This window comes from Xyrauchen texanus, chromosome 13 (assembly GCF_025860055.1).
Source record: "Xyrauchen texanus isolate HMW12.3.18 chromosome 13, RBS_HiC_50CHRs, whole genome shotgun sequence".
NCBI classification, from domain to species: Eukaryota; Metazoa; Chordata; class Actinopteri; order Cypriniformes; family Catostomidae; genus Xyrauchen; species Xyrauchen texanus.
Genome location: NC_068288.1, coordinates 10,419,833 through 10,446,963, shown reverse-complemented (window position 1 = coordinate 10,446,963; position 27,131 = coordinate 10,419,833). Strand labels below are relative to the sequence as shown.

The window sequence follows — 27,131 nt, the reverse complement described above, 5'->3', positions numbered from 1 at the left end:
ACCTTTCCTCAGGTTGACATACAGTTTAATGTTCTTTTTGTACTTTATTGCAATTTGCTGATACTGATGCATGTTTTACCTGAAATAGCTTTTAAAGTTCAAAAGATAAAATAGAGTGGAACACAGAGAAAAAATTGCATTTTTGCAATGCTTTTTTAATTTTATTATTATTTTTAAATAATTGCATTAATAATTACTCTAATTAGTTACATTTCCTATTTTTCTTTCAATTGCAATCGAAATGTCATATTTTCTTTTTTCACTTTTCTAATATCTATTTGCCAAGTTAATTACTCAAACTTCAAACATTTCCTGTTTTTCAAAAATTCATGAAAACTATAAAAGATAAAATATCATGGGTAGTGTTGGGTGTAATCTAATTATAAAGTACTTAATTACTGTAATCTAATCAAATCACTTATTTAGTATAAAAAGTAATGTGGCGCATTACTTTTTAAATTCTTGTAATCAAGCTAATTAAAAAGTAATTAATTACTACTTTTAATTACTTGGGTTAGACATATTTCTAAAATAAAATATGAAGAATTCATTTTAAACATGAATTACGCTAATATGTATATCTGTTTGTGTTTTGTTACAGCTGAAGGGCGTGCACGCTAACGAGTCAATGAAAAAGGAGGACAATAGAGTTTATTTTTAATTAATTGAGTGGAAAAACAAAAGATTTTCTGTGAAAAGAAATTTAGAAAGTAATGTAAAAATAATATGTACTGTGATTACTTTTTAGATGAAGTAATCATTAAAGTCAGTAATCTTATTTCAGTTTTAGAGTAGATATTTGTATTGAATTAAGTTTTTTGAGTAATTTACCCAACACTGGGCATGGGACACAGAAAGTTACAGGAGAATGACAGAAAAATAAAAACATTATTTTTAATAGCTATTTGGCTAATTAATTAATTTCTAATATGTCCTGCTTTTTTATGAATTTGCTTTTTAAAAGTGGAATGGGACACAGAAAATAGCAAGAGAATGACAATTTGTGCCATGCTCTTTTTTTTGTAAACATTTGTCTAATTACTCAAATTAGTAATATTTCCTGTTTTGCCTGAAATTGCTTGAAAAGTTCAAAAGGTTCAATGCAACGAAACAGAAAAGAAAAATTGACAACGAGAATTTGTGCAATGTTCTATCTACAATTATTTCAGGAATTTCTCTAATATTTTCTGCTTTTACTGAAATGACATTTAAAGTTCAGAAGGTTAAATGGAACGTGACATGGAAAAAGGCTTTTGGTTAGTTCTCTGTTCTAAGAAGTTGTTTAAAAATCAGTGCAAACACGAATGTGAATAAAGGAGTTAATTAGTCTTTGATGCAGTTGAAAATCACCAAGGGGACGAGTCAGAGTCTTTCTGGAGAGAGCTCAAACAGTCTGGCTTTAGTTACAGCTTCTGGAAAACTATCTTCAGAGAGAGAGCGAGAGAGAGCGAGAGAGAGAGAGAGAGAGAGAGAGAGAGAGAGGGGGAGGGAGGGAGACAGGACTGTGAATTGTATGTAGAAAGGAGAAGAGAAAGGATGAATGGAATTGGACAGTGTTGGGTTGATATGAGAGCCACACATCATCGTAGGTTCATTCTCCACATCTGGAGTTCAGAGTGTTCTGCTCACTGGAAGCGTGATTTGGAAACAGAAAACTCTCCCAGATTTAGCGGTAATGTACATGAACTTGGGTAGAATTTATCTAATGCAGTTTGATATTCTTGCACAGCTGAATCTGTCTGTTTTTTCTCGGAACGCACTAAAAATTGTATTGGTTGCATGTTATGTGTGTTCACATGGAATTACAGGAAAGCAGTGTGTTTTGTCTATAATATTGCATGTTTATATATGTGTTTGTGTGTTTACATGATGTTTTGTTAAACCCAGGACACGCATGCAAGGATGCATTCCAGTCTATCTTCTCTTTTCTCATTCTCTTTTTCACTCTTACTGTTCATGCAGCAGTAAAGTTGTCTCATCTATCCTGAGTCATAATCCATCTTCTCAGTGGAGCTTTGAAGATTCATGTAAAACAACCATCCAAAGGACAGAGGGTCTAAATGGAGCATGTTGTCAATTTCAAACTAGAATCTCTTGGACTGTACAGTCTTCAAGTGCCATGGAACGCATCCTATGGACTGTCGTTTGCCTGAATTAATCGATGACACTTTTGCAAAAATTGTCCTTTAATGGTCTTGAATGGGACAACTGCCAAATTCAGATCCTCAGGGATATCAGCCGAGAATTCGACAGACACAAGCACTGAACGTTGGCTTATGGAGCAGAAAGTGTCTTTGGTTAATAACTCAATGGATTGCAATGGCAGAGAAGACAGAAATAGGTCATACTCTTTGACCTCTATGACTGTCCAGAAGAACTGGGTTGCATTATTGATTTCACTGGTCATCATCATTACAGTGATGGGTAACATCCTGGTCATTATGGCGGTGAGCCTGGAGAGGAAGTTACAGAATGCCACCAACTACTTCTTGAGGTCTTTAGCCATTACTGACATGCTTCTTGGTATCCTTGTGATGCCAGTAGCCATGGTGACAATCCTCTATGGTGAGTTTGTTTACATTTGCACATATGTATTTGCACATGTTTGATATTCATCAACAGATCGAAGCTATTCTGCTTATTTAGATTCAGAATGTTCCATGTCCAATACAGAGTCTAATGATAGCATCTTTATCACGCTGTTGATTACAACAGAAAACAATTTCAACTCATCCCTCTGCAAAAACCACGGATGTTATGTTTGTTTTATTTTTATTTACCTTTAATATTTGGCTAGGTGAGACTGACAGCATGCTGAAACTCTTTCAGAAAAACTGTCTCTTCAAATTCGTCTTATTTAAAACACACGACTGCTACAGCCATCAAAGCAGCGCTTTTATAACTAATTCAGACTATTTCTGACTGACTTCAAATTGCCTGCTGTGAGAAATGTGAGGGCTATGAAACATTTCTGCAATATAAAGTTAATTATATTATAAAATTATTTTTAAAATCTTGGTCAATATACACATGAAGACAGACGTTTTTTTGTCCGCTGCTCCTCATCTTGCACTGTTTTTTATTATTGCGAGTGTGACAAGTCTCAGGTCAGTTCAGGGGAAATGAGGAAGTGGGAACCGGCTTACACACTTTTGGGTTATTTATTTCGTGCCTCTTTTCAGCATGAACACAAACAAAAATTCAGGAGCTCAAAAACACAAATGTAAAGTAGCACTCTCTTTCACACTGCAGTCTGAGACATTGTAGGACTAAGGTCAATCTCTCTCCCCCAACTGTGGCTCTGGCTGCTCTTTATCTTTCTCCAGCTCTCACACAAAACAGCAGTTGGAGATAATTTCCCCCAGGTGTCAATACCGCTATTTCTTTCCTGGCCTTGCGCTCCACAGACGTCGCTTGGCCATGCCCACATCAACACATACCCCCATCGCCCGACTCAGACCAGGGAGCAATCTGGCCTGTCACTTACTCCCCCCAATTTCTGGAGAGGAAATCTGCAACAGCTATATGTGCCCCCAGTCTGTGGACCACCTCAAACTTAAAAGGCTGGAGAGCTAGATACCAACGGGTGATCTGAGCATTGGCATTCTACATGCGTTGGAGCCACTGGAGTGGGGCGCGGTCGGAACAGAGGGTGAAATCACTCCCCAACAGATAGACCTGGAGGGTGAGGACCGCCAACTTTATGGCCAAACACTCCTTCTCTGTCGTGACAGTACTGCTTCCAACCCCCTGTCCAACTTGTCTGTCTGCAAGATAAAAGCGAGAGCGAAGTCAGGAGAGTGCAATAACAGCCCACTGCAAAATGCAGCCTTCACCCACGTGAACGCCTGCTGACACGGTTCCATCCACTGGATCAGATCTGGTGCCCCCTTTTAGTTAGATCATTCAGCGGGCTGGTGATGGTTGAATAGTTGCGCACAAACCTACAATAATAGCCAGCCAGTCCCAGGAACTGTCTCACCTCTTTTTGGTCTTAGGTCTCGGGCAGGCTGTAATTGACCCAAGTGGAAGCCCAGGTACTGTAATTCCACCAGCCCAAATGTGCACTTCTTTAGGTTTTCCGTGAGTCCTGCTCATCTCAACGACCTCAGGACAGCCCTCAGATGCTGCAGGTGCTGCTGCCAATCATTACTGTAAATAATGATGTCATCCAGATAGGCAGCAGCGTAAGCAGCGTGCGGTCTGAGGATTCTGACCATGAGCCCCAGAAATGTAGCTGGGGACCTGAACAAACAAATGGAAGGGTCACAATTTAGTTTAATAAATTTAGTAAACCAATATCCCTTTGTCAAATCCAGTGTTGAATAAAAGCGAGCTATGCCTAAACGATCGAGCAGCTCATAAATCCGTGGCATCGGATTCACATCAAATTTATCGAAGGGGCCTCGATCAACGGAAGGGGGCGCATGGCACTCTTGGGGTGGCCGGCGGATTCACAGCATGCTGTACACCTCCTGCGAACTTCCCCGCGAATGCCTGGCCAATGGAAATGGGCCATTAGACAGATCAGTGTCTTTTCCTTCCCTTAAGTGACCCACCATCGGATTATAATGAACCGTCTGGAATAACATTTCCTGATGTCTCCGTGGTATTAACAATCAATTGGGTTCTGCTTTGACCATCAATCAATTTCAATTGGTTGAAGGCTTGCCTAAGGGTCTCGTCTTGCCTAAGGGTCTCGTCTCATCTGCTCCAGAGAGAAATCCCCTGCAGGGAATCCTCTAAGGGCTGGGGAAGCCAAGACTTCCCCCTCCCTTGCATCTTCCTGATGTGGAGCTGATGTGTACGGCCCTGGCACCATCTTCCCAGCCAGCGAACCGCAAACTACACACAGTGATACTTTATTGCAGGACCCATTCACACATATTCCCCTCAATAAAGTTGTAAATTCCATCCAATTCATACCCACAGTGGGAGAGGCGGTGACTAACCGCAGCCTCAACACTATGCTTTTGTCCCTGAAATGTAATAATATCCCTGTGCACACAATTTACCTTCACACACCAGCCTGTTTCCAAAGCCTCGTATTGAACCAAGCTTTGGTGAACGGCGGTTTGATTACAAACTGAATCCACCAAGGCTTGGTATGTAACCCCTTTAAAACTCACAGGTATCCAGTACGCTCCAACTCGATAGTGGGTGGCCTGTGGCACGTCGGGGATCTGGACCTATGTTCCCACTTCCATCGTGGGGCATCGGCCCTGGAAGAGAGCGGAGAGAGATAGGGGGAACTGGTGGGTTAACAGGGAGGAGGAAGAATGAGAGAGAGAGGTTTGAGGTTTAAAATTTCTTTAATCAGTTATCACACTTCACATTATATAAAAAAAATATTCAATTAAATGATAACTCATCTTCACAAAGTTCAAGCAAACCAGTATTTACACACCATTTATGCACAAATTCAATCATGTTTCCTGTAGTTCTATAAAAAACATATTCTAACTTTATTCTTGATTCCACTAATGCTTTAAAAGATTTATAACATTAATAATTCGGCCTTCAAGTGCAAGTCTGTAAGTTTTCCAAATTGCTAAAAATGCTTGTCCAATTATAAAATTGGCAACATTACATCATTTCTTCTTCACGTTAGAATACCTACCACCATAAATAAAAATGAGTTTGTTAAAATCAAAGCCCAACCATTCGAGAATCCTTTCCAGCAATGCAAAAAGCGACACTAACCTTGGACATTCAATAAAAACATGAAAGTTTCATGCACATTACAAAAATAACAAGAAGGCAGAACATTCAAGTTAAATCTGGAAACAAAAGTATTAGTTGCTAACACACAGTGTAATATTCTCCATTGCAAATCTCCTGAATGTTTTGGAAGGGGACTTTTATAAAGAATTCTCCAGGAGGGGAAAATATAATCTGCAACTATTCGTTTTTCTCTCCATTTTGTATCACATCTATCATGAAGATCATTAAAATAAATAGTTTTTACACAGACCTGATATGTCTTTGAAAATTCCGCCCTTCTAATCTCTCAAATTTTAACAGCTTTCCAACCTGATTAGGTTCATGGCAAACCTCAGGTGATAAACTTAATTTAGGAAAAGCTAACAGTATGGGCCCATCCTCTAAAGCACAAATTAAAAACTGAAATAGGGGAGGAGGAAAAGGAGCTTTCAAGCCAGAAATAAACTGCTCCACTACCCTCACAGATTTCAAATCAACCTGTTTAGCAATATCTTCTGGTGATCTACTTTTTTTGGAGACTACGTCAATCAAATGGCCCACTTTAGTGAATCCTTTCTTCATACATGACTTAAAGGGTAACTAAACCCCTGCTCAGAGTCTGACTCCACCCACTCAATATTTGAAAAATGCTCGAAAAGTGGGAAGACCCCAGCGGGGATAGAGGGAACGAACCAAGGGCAGGGCTAAGCCTGCACCTGAGACCCGTAGTGACAGATTAATTGACAGCTGCTGTCAGACTCTAAAATGGGGAGTGACTGAAGTGACGCAAGTAGCTTTGCCACGGAGCGGTCTTTTGAAGTCGAGGACCTTTCTCCCCCACCTTCACCTGAAGTGGAGGAGGTTGAATTGTCTGTGGACACAGGGCCGGAGCCATATCAATTCGAGCTGCTGGCTCAAACTGCGGTTTTAACTCCCTGTTGAGCATCCGAGTGCGTATTCACCTTCACTCGCGTGCAGGAAAAACAAACGAAATGCTGTTCAGTGATGTTTATCCTTTTAGCAGGATTTTTATTTAGCAAGCTTCACTTGAACATAACATCAGTTAGCTGTTCTCTCAACTTACAAGAATGTGACGTAAAGCGTAGCGTCATGTACAAACCCGTATACCTCCAAATAAAACTATACAGGTAGTCAATACCGTAATATAATGTATAAGGGTGCAATACGTTTAACACTCCCGCATCGCGAACGCGCGTTTGTCGACCCCAGAGGATTAACTTTAGCCTAACCATAAATTGTGATTCAAATATATATGATCACTCACCTCAAGACGCCGCTGCGGTGGTGGAGTCCATGCAGGAGGAGCAGCGTTTGGCACTGCGTCGCTTTTCGGCGCGAGCTGTTTGGAGAAGCCCATTTCCACCTCCATTGCGTTGGAAAAGCAATCCCGCGTAAAATGCAGTTTGCACACTCCTACAGCTCTAGGCGGGAACTCGCTGTCTTCCAGGCCAAGGACATGCAACCACTGGCACCTAATTTCCAAGTCTGCTGGAAAGCTATACAGTCCAGCAGTGCTGTTGCAACCAGAAACACTACACCTACGTACCATCCTGACCACTGTACTAAATACAGATAATCTACGCTAACTTGAAGCTATCCTAACTGACGCAATACTATGCTACTGACTAACTATGCTTCTAACAATACTACACTAACAAATATGCTAATTAACTACCTAGGCTACACGAAATAATCTAAATAACTATATAAATGCTATGATAAATAGATGCTAAAATACTCTATCCTGATCGTTTTCAATACTCGCAATTCCAACTCCTGATTCGCTACAGTGGTTTTGACGAAACGAGATGGTTTTTATACTGCCATGGGCGTGGTAGCTCGTACCAAGGGCGTGGTGAGTTGGAACCTGCTTACGTCAGCTGTCACCGCTTACGTCACGAAGTACAGCAAACAGCCAATAGGAAAATTCAACTGCAGTAGCCACCGTTAAACCTGAAGAGGGCAGCACTCAGACGTTTTTACACCATATATTGTAGAATTAAAACATTTTATACACAAATGTCAAAAAAATTACTTGAATCAATGACCAGTACTAATAAAGCCCCATTCTTACAGATCATTAACTAAAAAAAGTTGGCTTAGGGTTTAGTTACCCTTTAACTACACTATTCCAAGATTTTAAAACAGATGAACAGAAATTAACTTCAGATGTAACATTTTCATTAAAAGGGTACATCAAAACAATGACACCCAAGGAATAAATTCTGTAGAGAAAAGTAGTCTCTCTAAAGATTTTAGTCTCATAGCTTTGACCTTAGCAGATAGCTCGATCAGTCCTTGTCCTTTTTCATTTACTGGCAGATATAAAATCCCAGAAGGAAGCCAGTGGAATCCATCCCAGAAAAAATCAACAGAAATTTTCTGTAGATTTTGTAGTAGTTCCTTTGGGGAAACTACTACAATTTTTCTGCATATATTGTTCTGTTCCGAGAAAAATCCCCAGCACTTTAAACCCCTGGGGAAGCTTTGGAAAGGCTCTTTCCTCCCACATGCCTAATGACAAAGAGACTTTTTTGCCAGTTAATTCGAGCCAAGGAGGCTTTTTGATAGGTCTCAAGGGCCTCTTAAAGGTTGCACACATCCTCATTTGATCGAATTATCATGGTGACATAATCTGCATAAGCACTGAGTTTAACTGTTACCATCTCTGAAGTAGAAGACCCTACTGTTGAGAGTCCACCAAGTTGAGGTCTCAGAACAGTAATCAATGGCAATAGCATATAAAATGCCTGACATTCTACACCCTTGCCATATGCCCCTGTTGACTGAGAAAGGACTTGTGAGCAAACCATTCATTTTTAAGATACTATATATATATATATATATATATATATATATATATATATATATATATATATATCAAGTCAAGTCAAGTGGTTTTTATTGTCATTTCAACCATATACAGTTAGTACAGTACACAGCGAAATGAGACAACATTCCTCCAGGACCATGTGCTACATAAAAACAACATAGTACAAACACAGAACCACATGAGACTACACAACTAAATAAAATACCTATATAAAATACCTATATATACCTATATACCTATATAAAGTGCACGTGCAAACGTACGGGACAGTACAATAAATGACTAACAATGAACAGGACAATAGACACAGTGACAGACTGTGCTGCGCCGACCAGTACACAGTAGTGCAAAAAGATGACAGTTTCTAAAAACGTAAACATAACATACTATGAGATAGTGTTCTATGCACGTAGCAGATATTGAGGTAGCAGGCAGTTATAAAGTGACATTAATTAAAGTGCACTCAGGACATGTGTGTGTGTGTGTGTGTGTGTGTGAAACCAGTCTCTGAGTATTGAGGAGTCTGGCTTGGGGGAAGAAGCTGTTACACAGTCTGGCCGTGACGGCCCAAATGCTTCGGAACCTATTGCCAGACAGCAGGAGGGTAAAGAGTTTGTGTGAGGGGTGTGTGGGGTGGTCCACAATGCTGGTAGCTTTGTGGATACAATATATATATCAATCATATATATATATATATATATATATATATATATATATATATATATATATATATATATATCAGTATACAATAACTTAACATAGGAAATAAATAAAGAACCAAATCCAATAGCTTCAAAACACTTAAAAAGAAACCCATGATCAACATGATCAAAAGCTTTTTCTTGGTCCAAAGATATAAATCCTACATTAAGATTATTGTCTCTGGCAAATTAAATCAGATCACATATTAAAAACAAATGATCAAATATTGTACGTTTAGAAACACAATATGACTGGTCAGCGTGAATTATTTAGATATGTAAAGTTTTAATCTGTTGGTTAATGCTTTGGACAGTATCTTATAGTCAATTCCAAGCAGAGACACTGGCCACCATTTTCTTATATCCCCAAGATTATCTTTCTTGAGTAACAAGGTAAACGCTGCTTTCCGTAGACTAAAGTGCTCCGTAAAGTGCCTCTATCAAAACACTCTAAAAACTTGAGAACAAGTCTTTTCCAATAACTGGCTAAAATTGCTTATAGAATTCTGCAGTTAATCCATCCAAACCCGGATCCTTGCCTGAAGACAGATTTTACTGGCTGCAACCAATTCGTTCATATGCAACGGTTGATCAAGTTTAGAATTATCTTCTACCGTAAGGTGAGGTAGATCCCAGAGAAGTGTGTCTGTTATTACTCCATCGCATGGTTCAGCTCTATAGATATTTTCATAAAACTGCAATGCATAAGCAATTATTTCATGTTCTTCAGTTCCACACCCCCCCATTCTTGTTTCCAAAACTTCAGCAGTACTTTCATCATACTCTTCAATGTTCAACTGCAAAATATATTTTTCAAGTTGTCTCATCTTGTTTTCAAGAATAATCCTGTTATGTGCAGAATACTTCTGACAGAAGAGTTTTACTTGAACTTTACCAATGTCCCACCATTGGCTCAGGGACTTATATTGAGTTTTTCTCTCTCTCCATTCCTCCCAGAAAACTGTAAAAGCATGCATAAAATTGTAATCCTGTAACAGCCTATTACTGAAAAGCCAGTAAGGACATTTAAAAGTGCTCTGTGCTGAAGAGAGAGTGACAGACATATAGTGATGGTCTGCTAAAGAAGTGGGAGTAATGCAACTATTAAAAAAAATTATGTACATAAATTCTGTCAAGCCTTGTTGCAGAAACCATATTAGAATTTGCTTTTAACCATGTATATTGTTTTATATTAGGAAATGCTTCTCTCCAAACATCAACAAAATCATAATAGATTATTAATTTTCTAAAAGCCTCTGCTGAGTGACTGTGGGGTTCTTCATGATTCCTACATAATGTGTGATCTAAAGTACAGTTAAAATCTCCAGCCAATACAATAATCTGACCCTGTGGAACACTGATTAATGCTGTGTTAAGTTTTCCAAAGAAAAGGGTACGTTCTGTCCCAATATTAGTGGCATATACATTAAAGAGTGAGAAATTAAGACAATGTAAAATAACATCTACTCTTTGCATTCTTCCTGGAAGGAGATCAAGCACTCACATGTTGTTCTTTAAATTCTGATCCACTCCTGCACTGCTACTGGAACCATGACTTTAAACAACTTTTCCATTCCATTCACTGTGTGATTACTCAAATCTGTGTGAGTTTCTTTTAAGAAAACTACACTACCATTCTTCATAATAATATAATCAATAAGAGATGATCTTTTCACAGCATCACGGGACCCATGAATATTTAAAGAGCCAAAACATTAATGTGCCATGATGCTAGAAGAAAAAATAAAGTCTTTCATGACTATGCTATTCATTTTTTACCATATACCTTCTAAGAACTTCTCACATTGTTCAGAATATTCTTGAGACAATATCTTTTAGGCTTATCAAGCTAATCAAAACAAGCGTTTCTCATTGTTGCTGTGCCAGATGCAAAAACAAACTAAAATCAGAAAATAAAGTCTCAATCTTAGGCTTACGAAGTCCTTTAGTACAATCAAGAAAGTCATTTATTTGCTTAACTGAGTAAAGTTTGTGCTTGTTCTCCATTTCTTCATAGTCATTGTCAGAATCTTCACCTTGCGCATATGTACTCTTTTTTTCATCTTCTACACTTTGACTACTCATATCCTGTGTATTTACTGTGGCCTTTTGTTAGGTTGCATCTAAATTACTTCACTATGTGGATCGCAGCCATTCTCTACCTGTACTTCACAGAGGCTCGATTCCACTTGTAAGACATTCTTTTCACAGATTACACCAGTCATCTGGATTGCTTCTACAGAAGCATCTTTTGAGTCATCTGACCCACAATCACCTCATTCGAGGTACTCAGTGTTAGGCTCTAAACAGTTGACGACAACTCTGATGTTACACCTGCCGCATTTACCTCACTACCACTTGGCGGCTATTTTCTACATTAACAGCGGTAGCTGTATTATTTGGATTCATTCCATCCCTGTTAGGGCAGGTCTGTCTAACATGACCAAATCCTCCACACACAAAGCATTTAATCGTCTCCGAACTGATGAAAATCGTATAAACTTTACTATCATGTTTCAGTTTTACAGACAATTCTGAGAATTCAAAATCCTAATCACTTGGCGTCTGAACGACATTACATGTTTCAGTTCAGAATTCTTACAACCAAGTGGAATTATCTTAATAGGACTCATTAGCTTAGCATACCTCCAAAGTATTTTCTTCAAATTTTCCACTTCTTAGAAACGGTGGAACATTTGAAAGAACAACTTGCTTCATTGGACTTGACAAAGGCAAAACAGGCACAAATGTGTCTTTGATTGTTAACGCATTCACAATCAAAGTATCTACCATGATGGCCTTGTTCATGCATGATGCAGATGTAATATTTACTCCACCGACTACAGAGCTCACCATTAATAAACAATCTTCCACCGAGACAGAGGCATCAGTCATAACTTTACAACCATGCCTGATAGTCATCCCCTTGAAATCTCCCACATTTATCTCCATTGTGCAGATCGCGCTGACCAAAGTCAGCCAAAAACGCACAACAACCCCACTCCAAAACTAGAACTTTTGTCCAACTCAATAATACTAAAGAAAAATATAAGAAAGTAGAAACTCACTCAGAGACGCTCTCAATCACACCAACTTCGCTATTCTCGCACATGCGCACTCGCGCACACACACACAGAGAGACAGAGAGAGAGAGAGAGAGAGAGAGAGGAGAGGGCTCACTGGCCCCCTAATAGGCCGCCAAGTGGTCCTCAGCCAGCTGGACGGCCTCAACCGGTAACACCGGGCGGTAGCACTGGACCCATTCCACCATCCCTTTTGGAAGTTGAGTGATGAATTGCTCCAGTACCACCAGATCGACCACTGCCACAGCCGGCAGGAGTCACGGAGCTGTTGAGCAAATGCAAATGGGTGTCCGAGCTTGCTTAGTGGAAGCACTGGCGGTGTAATTCTGGGCTGAGGCCGCAAGTTCGGCTTCCCTGGTTAAAAGTGGCAAGAGGTAGACCAACCACTGGTTGTTGGGCCAACCCCAGCATTCGGCCATCCATTTGAAAAACCTGATATAGGCATCCAGGTCGTCCTGCGGGCCCATCTTGACGCGCATAACGTGGGGGACGACCAAAGCTGTGGCCAGGGTCGCGGCTGAAGTTTCCCCCTGGGGTACTAAGCTCCGTAACACCTGCCGGTCCTCAGCTTGGGCCTGTCAATTCGCTCGGACACTGGAGCTTACACATATGCCCATACTTTCGAAAATACATCCCGCTTCGGCCACTGGGGGCAGTGGTTCAAATTTCTACAAGCAAAGCCCGATTTTAAAACTTTTCAACCCACTATCACCAAATTCACAATGAGATCAGTCTGTTTACATACAGGAATAACATTGGTAACACATTACCAGAAGTTCATTGAGAAATCTAGTCCCACTGCTGAAAGGACAGTTTTGACAACTTGATAGCTCAAATAAAAATTTTGTTTCGAAAAATGTATTTAACGAAAACACAAGCTTCACATTTCTGCTTTTAATCCCTCTAAAATGATTTGCCCATGTACTTCCAATTTAAATGTGTAACTATACTTGTCATTTTTACATGTTTTTACAAACTGGGGGACAAGTCAAAATGTTTTGTGGTAGTCAACAGCATCTGTGGCATGCTACTGATTACCACAGAGAATCACTTATTTTAGTCTCATTGTCTGGGGTAATTAACAGCATGCTACAGATGCTGCCAATAGAACTTGTTTTGAGCACAATACATTCCTTTAAACAACACGAGTTGCATCTGGGGTCATGCGAAGGATGTTATTTGAGCTGCTTTACATCATATCTTGTTTAAAGCTTTTGCCAGAATTCTCATCCACAGCATAAAACCTTTATGTGTATGTTTATACATGGCACCAATCAAATGTCTCCTTATGTGGCCAGTAAGGTTCTTCCAGGTCAAATGTGTGATATACAAACTTTTTTGAGTTATAATATTTTCATCCCTGGAAAAGGCAGGCTTTCCACTATAACAAATAATTAGGCCTCCATGCATTTTGCACCAAGGTGATTTATTTCAGTGCATAATGAGTGTGTGTTTGGCCGTCTGGTGTTTCTTAAATTAGCCTGTTTGTATTCACGCATGGGGAGAGAAATCCCTCTTCTTCATCTTTCTAGCGCTTTGATGAGGTATTAATTATGCAGTAACGATGCTTTGCTTTGGCGTGTGAGTGAGCAGCAAAATTGTGATGCATCCTTTTTGATATCCTGAGTAGTTTGACCAAGGAGAATAAAATATGTCTCTTCCTGGTTCTAGGAGTGGTGTATGTTTTTTGACAGCTGGCCCTCATTGTATGACCTACTGACAGATGTAAAACAAAACAGAACTGAATTGTTTATTTTCCTCCTTTCTTTTTTATGTTGGTGAAGTTTATCATTTATGGGCAATCAGAATTTGACATAAAAACCCAGACAAAACAAAGTCTGCCTCCAGCATAACACATTGTTTCCAACTCACACATGCAAACACGCGATGCAGAAGGTTTGATCTGTTAACTGCTCAATCACATTAAAATATTTAACATGTTACTGTTCATCTAAAAACTACAAAGGCAAACCACAGTAACTACATTAACACTGAAACTAAGAATAATGCTTTTTAAAAATGTTTGGTAATGCTTTTGATTTAATATGTTAATTCCATGTGATTATTTATCTAAAAAATAAAGTGTATAAAACAAATCTTCATTAAGGCAATTAATCATGCCCCCTGACGATAAGTAAATTCCGTAATAGGAATATTACCATCAGAGCAATTCAAGATTGAAATACTTCCTTCATGTCGCATTTATCGGGGGGCAGTCAGCGCAGCTGTACAGGCAACAAACAACACTTATTCAGAGAGCAGTAAAAAAATAAAAAAATAAAAGAAGCCTCACACAGCAGAACACCTTCTTACATGAAGTCAGCGTCAACAAATATAGAGCATAAAATGGATTTTGTACTTGAAAATTATTGCGATTTACCTTTGCACAGCAGCAATATAAAATTCACCTATCCTCCACATTTTCCCTCTCTTTCTGGTAAACGTCCTAGTTTTGGGGAAATGGAACTGTAGCAGGTTGATCCTGGTATCTTTTTTGCCCACTGAATCATGTTATTCCCACATCTATGATGTAATGCTATTATATAACTGGGTCAGAGTAGTTGAATGTATATGCATGAAACCACAGTGAATAAAAGCTAGGCTCTCTGTTTCAGCTGAACCTGTCATCAGAACTTTAGAAGATTCAAGGATTTTACAGTTGGAAGCACAGAAATGTCTGTGATGGTGGAACTGATGATCTGTTCTCTAGAGGCTCAATGGGTTCAGAACATTTTATATTCAATTAAACTGAGACACATTACTCTCCAAAACATCTCTGGGCTTCTGTTGTCAGCAAAATAAAAGGCTGATCCTTGTAATTGTTTTAATTAAGAACATTCGTTTTCCTGAAGAAAATAATAACTGCCAGTGCAAAATGCTACATTTTGGCAAAATGATATTTCGTGGCTCATTACACATATTGCACAAGTTTTGCGCTGAAATGTCCACTGACTGGCGCTAAAAGCAATTTAAATGTAATTCCAAAAAAATGAGGTTTTTGAATACTTTCAAATTTTAAATAAACAACCAACCTTAAAGGGACAGATCACCCAAAAATCCTCTCATCATTTACTAACCCTCATGCCATCCCAGATGTGCATGACTGTCTTTTTTCTAATGAACAAAATACAATATTTTTAGAAGAATATCTCAGCTCTGTAGGTCCATACAATGCAAGTGAATTGTGGCCTGAACTTTGAAGCACCAAAAAGCACATAAAGACAGCTTAAAAGTAATCCAAAAGACTCCAGTGTTTAAATTTATGTCTTCTAAAGCTAGTGTGGGTAAGAAACAGATGGATATTTAAGTCTTTATTATTATAATTATAATTTATTCAATAAATGTACTTTTACACAGCCATCCTATGTACGTTCAAGAGTTTTTTTTCTTCTCTTTTTCACCTCCAATTTGCATTATTTGTGAATATTGCCATCTACTGGACAGAGAGGAGAAATACAAAAGGAGTGATAAAGCTAAGGAAAAGAATCAATCATTTATCATTAACTGTTCAATCCACGAAATTCCCAGGCAGTGTTCTGCCTCATGAATATTTAATATGTTCTGATTTCAACTAATAATACACAAGTCATTTTCTCTCTGATATGCTAGGTTACACCTGGCCCCTTCCTTCGGCTCTATGTCCGATCTGGATCTACCTGGATGTTCTCTTTTCCACTGCCTCCATCATGCACCTGTGCGCCATCTCTCTAGACCGATACATCGCCATCCGTAACCCTATCCACCACAGTCGCTCAAACTCTCTAACGAGAGCCCGTGTTAAAATAATGGCAGCCTGGACCATCTCTGTGGGTAAGTCCTAGACATTGGTGCGATGGTGACTGAAAAGATGGGCAAACCATTAATTTATCAAGACTAATTTGAACTAATTTTAAAGGAATAGTTCACTCAAACATTATAATTATTTCATCGTTTACTCACCCTCATGCTGTGTCAAACTCAAAAGACTTTCTTTCTTCTCCGGAACCCAAACAAAGATTTTTTTTTAAAGTATATATGATATGTTTTTGTCTATACAATGCAAGTCAATGGGGTCCAAAACTTTCAAGCCTGAGGAAGCATGAACAAGCTCCTTGAACACGCCAAGGAGACTGCAGATGTCAAGATTTCCAGTGAAAAAGTAGTTCGGTTTTGGTCTGTTTCTCACCCAAAATTAATTGTCTGCAGAAGACATGGATTAAACCACTCAAGTCAAGTTTTGGACCCCATTGACTTGCATCGTATGGACAAAAATACATAATATATCCTTTAAGAAGAAATCTTTGTTTAGGTTCTGCAGAAGAAAGAATGTCATAAGAGTTTGAGACACCATAAGGGTGAGTAAATAATCATTTTTGGGTGAACCATTCCTTTAATATTAGAAAGTAACTATATAAAACAATATCTTGTAACGAAGTGTTACAAAGTATTAATGGTTATTTGGTTATTTATGTACAATGTGCTATGTCCTTACTCTTGTAGTGAAATTGTTTTCATACTATGACATTTCTAATATATATATATATCAAGAAAAAAACACTACTGTCTGAAGAATTTTGATAGCTTAAGTTGTGTACAAATGCATGAATATATTAGCATTTTACAGAGAAGAATATTTACTGTGTTAGTAAGCAGCATTATTTCCCTAGAAAATGCTCCCTTGCTGAAACCGATAATATGATTGGTTTTAGAAATAGACACACCAGGCTGAAAGGAATGTTCTGATTGTTTTTTCAGTTGAGTCAGACTTGTCTGTTTTGCCCTTGTCCTCAGGTTAACGCTCTGAGCCACAGTCATTTGAAAAGTGACAAAACAAATTCCCTCTCGCTGATGTTCTGGTGGTGTCAGTTACTTACCATTACTCATTTTAGAGTAGACAATCCTTAGAGAAATAGATGGGCATGCGCCATATGCTTCTACTAAACTACTGGTGCTAGATCCTCCAAACCCAAGAGGAAATTGGTTTCCAGCTAAACTCTGAAATGCTAAACAACTGAGATTGCATCTATTATCGTTGTTTCCAAAACCAGACCATCAAGCAGCTTTCTCACGGTCTGTTTCTCTCTCATTCTGTCTCCAGTTATCTCCATGCCTGTCCCAGTCCTTGGTCTGCACGATCACTCCAAAGTCTTCCAGAATGAAAGCTGCCAACTGACAGATGGCAATTTTGTTCTTATTGGCTCTTTTGTGGCATTCTTCATCCCCCTCATCATCATGGTGGTCACATACATTCTCACCATCAGCACTCTGCAAAACGAAGCGACTTTGTGCCTGCACCAACTCGTCGTGCGGCCTAAATGGTCATCCACAATTGGACTCCTCCCACGAGGTTCTCTCTCCTCTGAGCGACTGTTTTCCCGTTCGTCTTTTTGTCGCGGCAGTGATGGGGTGAGCAGAGGATCAGGCCATCGCACCATGCAGTCCATCAGCAATGAGCAGAAGGCGTCTAAAGTGCTGGGAATAGTCTTCCTTCTCTTTGTGATCATGTGGTGTCCATTTTTTGTGACAAACGTGATGGTGGTGGTGTGCGGCTCGGCATGTGACGAAGTTTTAGTGGGGGGATTAATGAATGTGTTTGTGTGGGTGGGTTATCTATCATCTGCAGTCAATCCTTTCATCTACACGCTCTTCAATAAGACTTACCGCGCCGCATTCGCCCGGTACATGCGTTGCCGCTACCATGAGGAGAGGAGGCCACTACAAATGATACTGGTCAGCACCATACCTCCTCTGGCATACAGCTCCACCAGGCTTCCACTGAAGGTGGAGAGCCCATCAGAGAGGAGGTCGGAGGGCAGCGAGTCCAGAGGCTTCTTTACCATAGACAAGTCAAACTCTGTGAATTCACAACTCAAGGAAAAGAATGAAGTAGTTAGCAATGTCTAAGACTGGAAACAAACTCAAGTGCAGTGGTTCTCAACTGTTTTCAGGACCCAGAATTTACACTGGACATCAAGTGGCAATTCAACACAGTACCAGAAATGTTTATCATTAAAAAATTCACAAAAATAAACGAAAACAAAGTTTGTTGCAAAAGCAATCCGCTTTTTAAAAAATGATTACGTTGTGGCGGGGTAAGCAAGAGACAGACACAGTGCGTGTGGCGTTAGGCCTCAGAGAGGCATTTATTGGAAATAATATTAAACACGAAATGTCCAAAAATGGGTAAAATAGTCTCTATGGGGGATAAGAGCCAAAAATAAAGCAGCATCTGGCATCCTTGCTGTGAGACAGGGCTTTGCGAAGTATGGGGAGTGTCCAAAGGATTGAGGATGTGGCTGGGGTAAGGGTCCAGCATTCACAAAGCACTCCCCTCTGTAGTCTATAGCACGAGGGTGGCAACTGTATGGTGGCCTATGTCCTCCTTAGGGCCAAGTGTGATGGGAAGGTGGTCTGACTTCCTAGTCCTAGGGTTGTGACACTTGCTCAGCACCGGGGGTCCTTGGTGTGGGTCCGACAATGCTTTTAACTCGGCTGGTATCCTTCCCGCTCTGCTCCTGGACCTGCGAGGATGCCAGCGTGTGCACACAAGAGATAGAATCTGGCTCCCAGAGGAGAGGCACACTTTATTGTAATGGCAGCAGTGATGAGGCTCTACTCACATCAGGTGTGCCCCATCACCTGCTGCCCAAACAAGGCTCATTAAGTTGCACATCTCATTCCTAAAGCCCATCTCTGAGGGGTAGGTCGTTCTGCCACAATGTGGCATTTTAATCAGATGGAAGTTACTAGTACCATTTAAATCAAGGTGCAAAATAAGTTTTCTTCGGACGAGAGGCTGTAGATGCACTATTTTGGTCCCGGCCAGGAAGTTGTGCTTCTCTGGGAGTCTAAAGGAGGTTCATGAGTGCTATTAGCTTTGGGTCTGCATCGGACTGCCTATTAGACATTGGGCTTTCAATCAATGGCCCACCTGGAAGCAAGGCTTCTCTGTATGAGGATAGGTTGAGCTCTCAAATGGTCAGGAGTTTCCAACAAACGGCCAATATTTGTAGTGGCTCAGTGGTTGAGGCTCAGGGTTACTGACCAGAAGGTCAGGGGTTCAAGCCCCAGCACCACCAAAATGCCCTTGAGCAAGGCACTTAACTCCAGGTTGCTCGTCCCTGTAATAAGTGCACTGTAAGTTGCTTTGGATAAAAGTGTCTGCCAAATGCACACATGTAAATGTAAATTTGAAAAGTGATGTATGTGATTGACAGCTTATGAAATCTAAAAGCACCACTATTGAACGCAGAGTGTTCGACGGCTCGGAAATACACATGCATTTATTTGCAATCTGACGTAACATTTATTTAAACTTCCATAATCAGATATTTTGCCTATTTTGTTGCAAAACAGAGCATAGTTAAAAATTTCACCGTATGAGTAGCAGTTTGAGCAGCTTTTGGAAGTAACATTGCAGATACCAAAAACAATAGTTTGAGCTTCTCCACTTTTGATAAGCACCAGCTGCCACTGTTATGAACTTTTTTAATGATTTGAATAGCAATTTAAATTATGGTCTGTTCATTCTGCTAAGTGTGCATATGGCATCAGAAGACTTGTTGTATGATGCACAAGTCACATGTACTACTTTTTTTTTACACTTTTGGGTGATTTATTAAGCATTGAGTCTCTATACAGTATCAACAGTTTCATGTTCACAGCTCACCACACAAAGCAAATTATGGTTAAATCATAAATCAGGTGAAGGTTTGCATCTTTATAAATGTTTTTGCACTGTAACTTATGTACGATTTTCGAAGATGAGTGGATATCACGCGTCCTGTTCATGTTACCACCTACAGTATACAATTTAGCTGTTTCTACGAAATGATACATGAATTTAGAATAGAGTTTGGTTTGACACACACACACACCCTTTAATATCCTTTTTTAAAGCTGACAAGCCTAATTATTTTAATTATACCCTACTATGCATGACTATACAGATGGTTGAATTTCATTGTTTACAATAGTTTTTTCCCTGATGCCTGTAACTTTATCAGAATAGACCTAAAACCAAATTCTGGGTCACGTGGGTCACGACCTACTGGTTGAGAACCACTGCTTTTTTGGGTTATATTATTTAAGATTCTCATCAGTATAAATAACACACTTCCAAGAGAGAAACTAAACTAAACTGGGCCTACAGCAATAAAGTTTCACAGCTCACTTTGTTGAACTCTCATCACAACTTCCTCTATATTTTGTAAAATTGTCAAATAATTGCTGTAAATGAAAAATTCCACACTTTTTCAGCCAATCACAAACACACTTTACCTGCTAATCATTTGGTGTATTTGCTTACATTGGGTTATCTGACATCTTTGGAGGCTGGAATTTGGAGAGAGGGCATGTGGTTGAAGTGATGGATGCCAATTCAGTGGCTAAGTATGGTGGAATTTAGCAAAACCACTATAAATGATATACAGCTCCATTCAAGTCAAAGTAATAAAGGTTCATTTTCTGTTCATATACTTTGAATATCATTAACTAATTAATATTATAAATAGTATTGTGAAGACATGTGTATGATACGTAGGTAGATAAAATAAAGGAAAATACAAGGAAGATGTTGCCAGTATAATTTTTTTCTCCCGTTTTCTCCCCAATTTGGAATGCCCAATTCCAAATGCACTCTACTTCCTCGTGGTGGTTTAGTGACTCACCTCAATCTGGGTGGTGGAGGACAAACCTCAGTTGTCTCTGCATCTGAGACCGTCAATCCATGTATTTTATCACGTGGCTTGTTGAGCATGTTACCATGGAGACATAGCGTGTGTGGAGGCTTCACACTATTCTACTCATCACGCGCCCCACTGAGAGCGAGAACCACATTATAGCGACCACGAGGAGGTTACCCCATGTGAATATTTTGGTTGCTTAGAAGACCTGGCTGGAGTCACTCAGCAGACCCTGGATTCGAACTCGTTACTCCAGGGGTGGTAGTCAGCATCTTTACTCATTGTGCTACCCAGCCCTTTGCCAGTATCATTGTTGAGATATCTGGGTCCCATGGTCTGTTAAAGTGTATAGGATTGGGAAAGCTGGAAAGTTTGGTCAATTAACTTGCAAACAATTCAACCCAATTCATTACATACCATCTGAATAAAAAACAAATGCAGATAATTAGTGAAGTGGGTGGTCAATAACAGACCAACTCAGGACGTGAGTTATGTTAAATGAAAGTGTCTAAACAGTGTGTGACTGTTTCAGCTCAGCCAGACATGCAAACATTTGGTTCTCAAACACATTTGCCAGGATATCACAGTGCTCTACATAACTCTCGCAATATTACCTCTGTAATCACTTTCAAGTCACACACATTCAGTGATTTAAATTTTTTTACATTTTCTATTTGTCTTTCTGATAAAGAATGACCACGGTAACCAGAGTCCCCACCAAATGGTTACTATCCCTACTACTACTACTACTGCATAACGTTTCTGAAAATAACACTTATGTTGTGTGTTACGTTAAAATGTGTTTACCATAATTTCTGGACTATTGAGCGCACCTGAATATAAGCCGCACCCACTGATTTTTAAATAAAATATTATTTTGAACATAATAATGTCTATAAGCCGCAGGTGCCTACCGGTACATTGAAACAAATGAACTTTACTCAGGCTTTAACGAAACACGGCTTGTAACAAAAATAAATAGGCTTTAACGAAACACGGTGTGGCAGCGGGGGCGTGGTCAAGCGCCCGTTCGGGAGAGAAAAGCGGTAAGGGCGTTTACACCTGAGCTAAATTATGTCTAACACCGGTGTCTAATTTCAGTAAGCATGGGGAGAGCGGCATAAGAAGGCAGCAGCCACAGAGCTGAGAGAGTGACACACGTCAGTCTAGTGTTGGCGCATAGAAGAATTGAGAAACTTTATAAAATTGATTGTAAAACTTGCTGTGGCCATTAAAAGCCTTACCTGGAACGTCAAGTGCCCTGCTGAAAACTGTCACACTGGTGCCCACGTGACAGTTTTCCCAAGAAGGACATGTGAAGCAGGGCACTTGAAATTAGATACCGGTGTTAGAAATAATTTAGCTCAGGTGTAAGCGCCCTTACAGCTTTTCTCTCCCGGACGGGCGCTTGACCACACCCCCGCTGCCACACACGGCTTGTAATAAAACATTAGCAGTAAACAGTAGCCTACCAAGAAAGTCATTGGTCACTATCTTCCTAGTCCTGTGCACTGAAACCACTGAAGTCATCTCCTTCGGTGTCGGAGTTGAATAGCCTCAGATTTAGTTGTCTAAATTTAGTTGTTTAGTTGAGTCAATTCCTCACGCTGCTGTTTCCAACGTCTCCCGTGCAGCAGCTCTATTTCCTATTCCAACAGCCAGATCAATCGCCTTCAACTTGAAAGCTGCATCATATGCATTTCTCCATGTCTTTGCCATGGTGAGGGTGACAAAATTACTACCGTAATCAGAATGATGGGAAGTTTGAGCGCGCTCGATTTAATCTAAACAGTAAACAAAAAAAGTTGTTTTGACCTTAACCCGTTCGGCAATTTCATTGGTCTAATGAAAGCTTCACGCCGCCAAAAAACTGAGCACGTCACAGAATGTTTATTTATTTATTTTTTTATAAAATTTGAAAGCGGGAAAAATCCATACATTAGCCACGTCATTGTATAAGCCGCGAGGTTCAAAGCGTGGGAAAAAAGTTGCGGCTTATAGTCCGGAAATTACGGTAGGCCTAGTTCATGTTTTGTGTCAATGTCTTTTATTTTTTAGTTTAGTTCCAGTTTTATATTCTTGTGTTTATATCATGTGATTTTGTGTTCCCTAGATGTGATCTTGTCATGTGTTTCCCCTGTTCATGTGTCTTGTTTTCATTGGTTATTTTTTTAGTATCTTCTTTGTTGGTCTTGTCTTTTCATTGGTTCATGTTTTAGTAGTCTTGTTATCTTGTTATTAGTTTGGTCTTGTTATTGGTTGTCATTGTCATGTGTTTGCCCATGTCTTTGTATTTAAGCCCTCATGTTTTCCATTGTTTTTAGTCAAGTTTTGTTTGATGTAATGTTGTTCAAGTCAAGTCAAGTCAAGTCAAGTCAAGTCAAGTGGTTTATGTCTGTTTTGTTTTCACATTGGATTTACTGTTTTTGGATTTCACGTTTGTAAATAAACTGCACTTGGGTTCTTTAAATCATCTAATTTCCGTCTGCCTGTTACTCCATGTCCAGTATGTTAAAGAATACCTGACCTACTATGAACTCAGCAGTTCAGCTCCTGCGACCTACATCAGGGGAATCGTCCCCTGGAGGATTATGTTGAGGAGTTTTGTGGACAATGCTACATGGTGGACTTTACTGATATTGCCCTCAAAGACTGTTTCTGCTTTGGGCTAGCTGAGCGGTCAGATTACCCTCAATCGGGATCAATACATGGATTTAGCCATGCAACTGAGTGTTTCATCTTTCACTGTAAAAGTGGCTGATGAGGAACTATGCACTCCTACAGTGACTGCCATGTCAGAGCCGTCCAACTGCCCCGGATTCTGAGTCTGCTCCATGCCATGTCACTGCCATGCCTGAGTCTGCTCCATGCCATGTCACTGCCACGTCTGAGTCTGCTCCATGCCATGTCACTGCCACGCCTGAGTCTGCTCCATGCCATGTCACTGCCATGCCTGAGTCTGCTCCAAGCCATGTCACTGCCACGACTGAGTCTGCTCCATGCCATGTCACTGCCACGCCTGAGTCTGCACCATGCCATGTCACAGCCACGCCTCAGTCTGCTCCATGCCATGTGACAGCCAGGCCTGAGTCTGCTCCATGCCATGCCACACCCACACCTGAGTCTGCTCCAAGCAATGTCACTGCCACGCCTGAGTCTGCTCCATGCCATGTCACAGCCATGCCTGAGTCTGCTCCATGCCATGTCACAGCCACACCTCAGTCTGCTCCATGCCATGCCACACCCACGCCTGAGTCTGCTCCTTGCCATGTCACAGGCTCACCTCTGGTCAACGAGCCAACGCCCACACCTGCCACGGTCAACGAGCCAATGCCCACGCCTTCCACGTTCAACGAGCCAGCGTTGCAAGCCTCGTCTGCCCCAGATCCAGTGTTGCAAGCCTCGTCCGGGCTCCAAGTTTCCCAGTTTCACCCCTCGAGCCTCTCAAAGCTCCACCTTCCATGGCTCTTCCCCTCGAGCCTCTCACGGCGCCACCTTCCATGGCTCTTCCCCTCGAGCCTCTCACGGGGCCACCTTCCATGGCTTCGCCCTCTCATTTAAATGTGTTTTGTTCATGTTTTGTTTAGTTCCTGTTTTACAGTGATTTGTTCATGTCATTTCCGGTTCCCTCATGTGATCTTGTCATGTGTTTCCCATGTTCATGTGTCTGGTTTCCATTGGTTCATAGTTTGAGAATCTTGTATTTAAGCCCTCATGTTTGCCATTGTCTTTGGTCAGGTATTGTTTGGTGTAATGATGTTCAAGTCAAGTATCTAGTGGTTTGTGGCTGTTTTGTTTTCACGTTGGAGTTACGTTTTTTGAATTTCACATTTGTAAATAAACTGCACTTGGGTTCTTCACATCATCTTGTCTTCATCTGCCTGTTACGGCTCGTTAACATTACAGTGTGAATAAGAATAGGTTTATGGATAATTGAACAGCATGAATTAACACCATATTAAATATAAATTTGTGCAAACATTAGCTTGTAAAAATTTTCTCAATCCTTACAAAAAGAGCTTCATATTATTTATAACCAGTACTGTCAGATAATCTTGACCTCTTCGAGAAATCCTCCTTAATCTGCAAGCTTTTATACTTGATGTAGGAAGAGTTTTTAGCCACCTTCCACACAGCATCTTTATGTGTGCATGCAGAAAACCATGTGATAGTTGATCTCGGCTAACCACTCGCACTATCTTGTTGAGCCCTCCAGAGATATTGAACCCGGCTATCGCAGCGAAAATCTATCTTTATCACTGGGAAGATAGTTTTGGCTGGTCTTAATAACTTCCAGTCAAATGTGCTCCTCTGCAGCTTCTGGAACACCCAGTAACTTCACTGAAGGGAAGTAAAGGGAAATTGGAAAACTCCTCCAAACTATCTCCACAAAGATAGTGTACATGTGTACATCAGACTCCTGAACACCCAGAAAATAATTCTTATAACAAAATATAATCCAATCTCCTTTAAAATAAGCTCATAACAGAAAATGTTCCTCCAAACCATTTCCAAGCAGCCAGAAAACAATGCATTTGAACATAAACATAGTGCAGAATAACTTTAAAGGTGACGCTGTAGCAGCTGGTTGCAATAATTTGGATTTGTTCTGCTTGTACAAAGTGAATTGCTGAATCCCAATCCAGCACAAAATTAGCTCAGTATTGAGTGGAACAAGTGCTTCGTTACGGGAGCTGTCCGGCTGAAAAGGTGCTGAATAAAACTGAAACCTTTGCAAATATGTCCGAATGTTTTGTCTTCTAAACATTAGAAATACCGTCAAACATGGAATTTGTAGTTGTCGAGACACCGAAAGTGAAAAGAACAAAAGGCTTTGGTAAAACGGGATTGCATTGATGCCATCAGAAAGTGTCTTGTTGGCATGTCCTAGTATAAAAATAATGGTATGGGATGTATGAGTGACCATGCTAAAACAAATAGGCTATCCATCTTATTTATGATATGATTTTTGTTAATTGCATTGCTAGTTACATGGGTAATTTGCAATAATAACTTTCATTAATAAACTGAACTAATACATAAAGTAACATACAAAGAGGTCTCAAATGGTATTTGGACCTTTAGCCACACTCACAAATTGTATGAATGCCATTGGTACATGGTACATGCCCAAAAAAAGGTAAAAGTCAGCTATAACAGAGTAACCATAGATGAGTTCATTACAGTGACGACGTGTTCACATTTCTATCTTATTTTTCAACAGTATATCTATCTAAAGTTGTTAAATGTTTATAAAAAGCTTGTGCTATCAATATATGAATGGAAGAATGCTTCTGGAGACAGGGTCCCAGACGGCTTAAAAAGTGAGGGGCATTGTTGTCTTCATCTGTCTGTATTCCGTGACAAGAAACTCTAAAATAAATCCTTTAACTCAATCAAAAGTGTTAGGGCACTGCCCCAGTAATTTATAAAGTCCCGTGTCAACTGCAAGCTCGCCCCATTGCTCCGTAGAAAGAGTCAAATTTTTGCGTTCTGAAGCTTTCTGTCACGGTTTTTAAATCCTATGTCTCTTCCTTGTCTCGTGCTTTGTTTATTACTTGTGTGTGTGTGTGCGTGGATGTGTGGGCATGACGACTCGTTACCGTGATCAGCGCTCAGCCGCAATCACTCCTCTTCACCAGCTGTTACTCATTTCAATTCCCTTTAAATACTCACCACTTTCTCATCTCCTTGTCAGATCATTTGTTTGTAATGTCCGCTTGTGTTGATCCCTCTGAGTTCCAGTCCAGTTCCCTCGTTGTCCCTGTTTCGTGTTCAGTTGGCTGTTACCCGGATTCGTCGTGTTTGTTCAGCACTCCTCATCACTCTTCTCACCCCATTCATCTGACCATTGGAGCCCCTGCGTTACTAAACCTTCACCCCGGACTTTTCCCCAATCTTCACATTTTGACTGTCAATAAACTTATTGTCAATTGCAACTTGCTTCCTAGCTTCATTCGTGACAGAACGATCTGACCACAAGATGGAAGCAGCGAGTAACAGTTCAGACAGTCTAGAAGAATTTGTGGACAACAGCAGACTTCGTATGGAGAACCAAGAGAAGAATCTCAATGACACAGCCCGCGCTGCTCAGGCTTTAGTGGCGCAGGTGTCCGGACTCACCCAG

The 27,131-nt window shown here is 40.2% G+C and overlaps 1 protein-coding gene across 1 annotated transcript; it reads left to right on the top strand.

The window, feature by feature from the left end:
- The first annotated feature begins 2,189 nt into the window (after window positions 1-2,189).
- On the top strand, window positions 2,190-18,638 carry LOC127654474 (5-hydroxytryptamine receptor 2A-like). Its single transcript, XM_052141695.1, has 3 exons — window positions 2,190-2,565; window positions 15,951-16,151; window positions 17,419-18,638. Exons 1-3 carry the CDS (start codon window positions 2,190-2,192, stop codon window positions 18,222-18,224), a joined length of 1,383 nt encoding a protein of 460 aa, XP_051997655.1. The 3' UTR covers window positions 18,225-18,638.
- Window positions 18,639-27,131: the final 8,493 nt, after the last annotated feature.

Excerpts from the sequence above, each read along its gene's own strand:
- LOC127654474 (XM_052141695.1), top strand. The coding sequence starts at position 2,190 with ATGGTCTTGAATGGGACAACTGCCAAATTCAGATCCTCAGGGATATCA. Across the intron at positions 2,566-15,950 it reads CATGGTGACAATCCTCTATG|GTTACACCTGGCCCCTTCCT; the intron begins GTGAGTTTGTTT and ends CTGATATGCTAG. Across the intron at positions 16,152-17,418 it reads AGCCTGGACCATCTCTGTGG|TTATCTCCATGCCTGTCCCA; the intron begins GTAAGTCCTAGA and ends TTCTGTCTCCAG.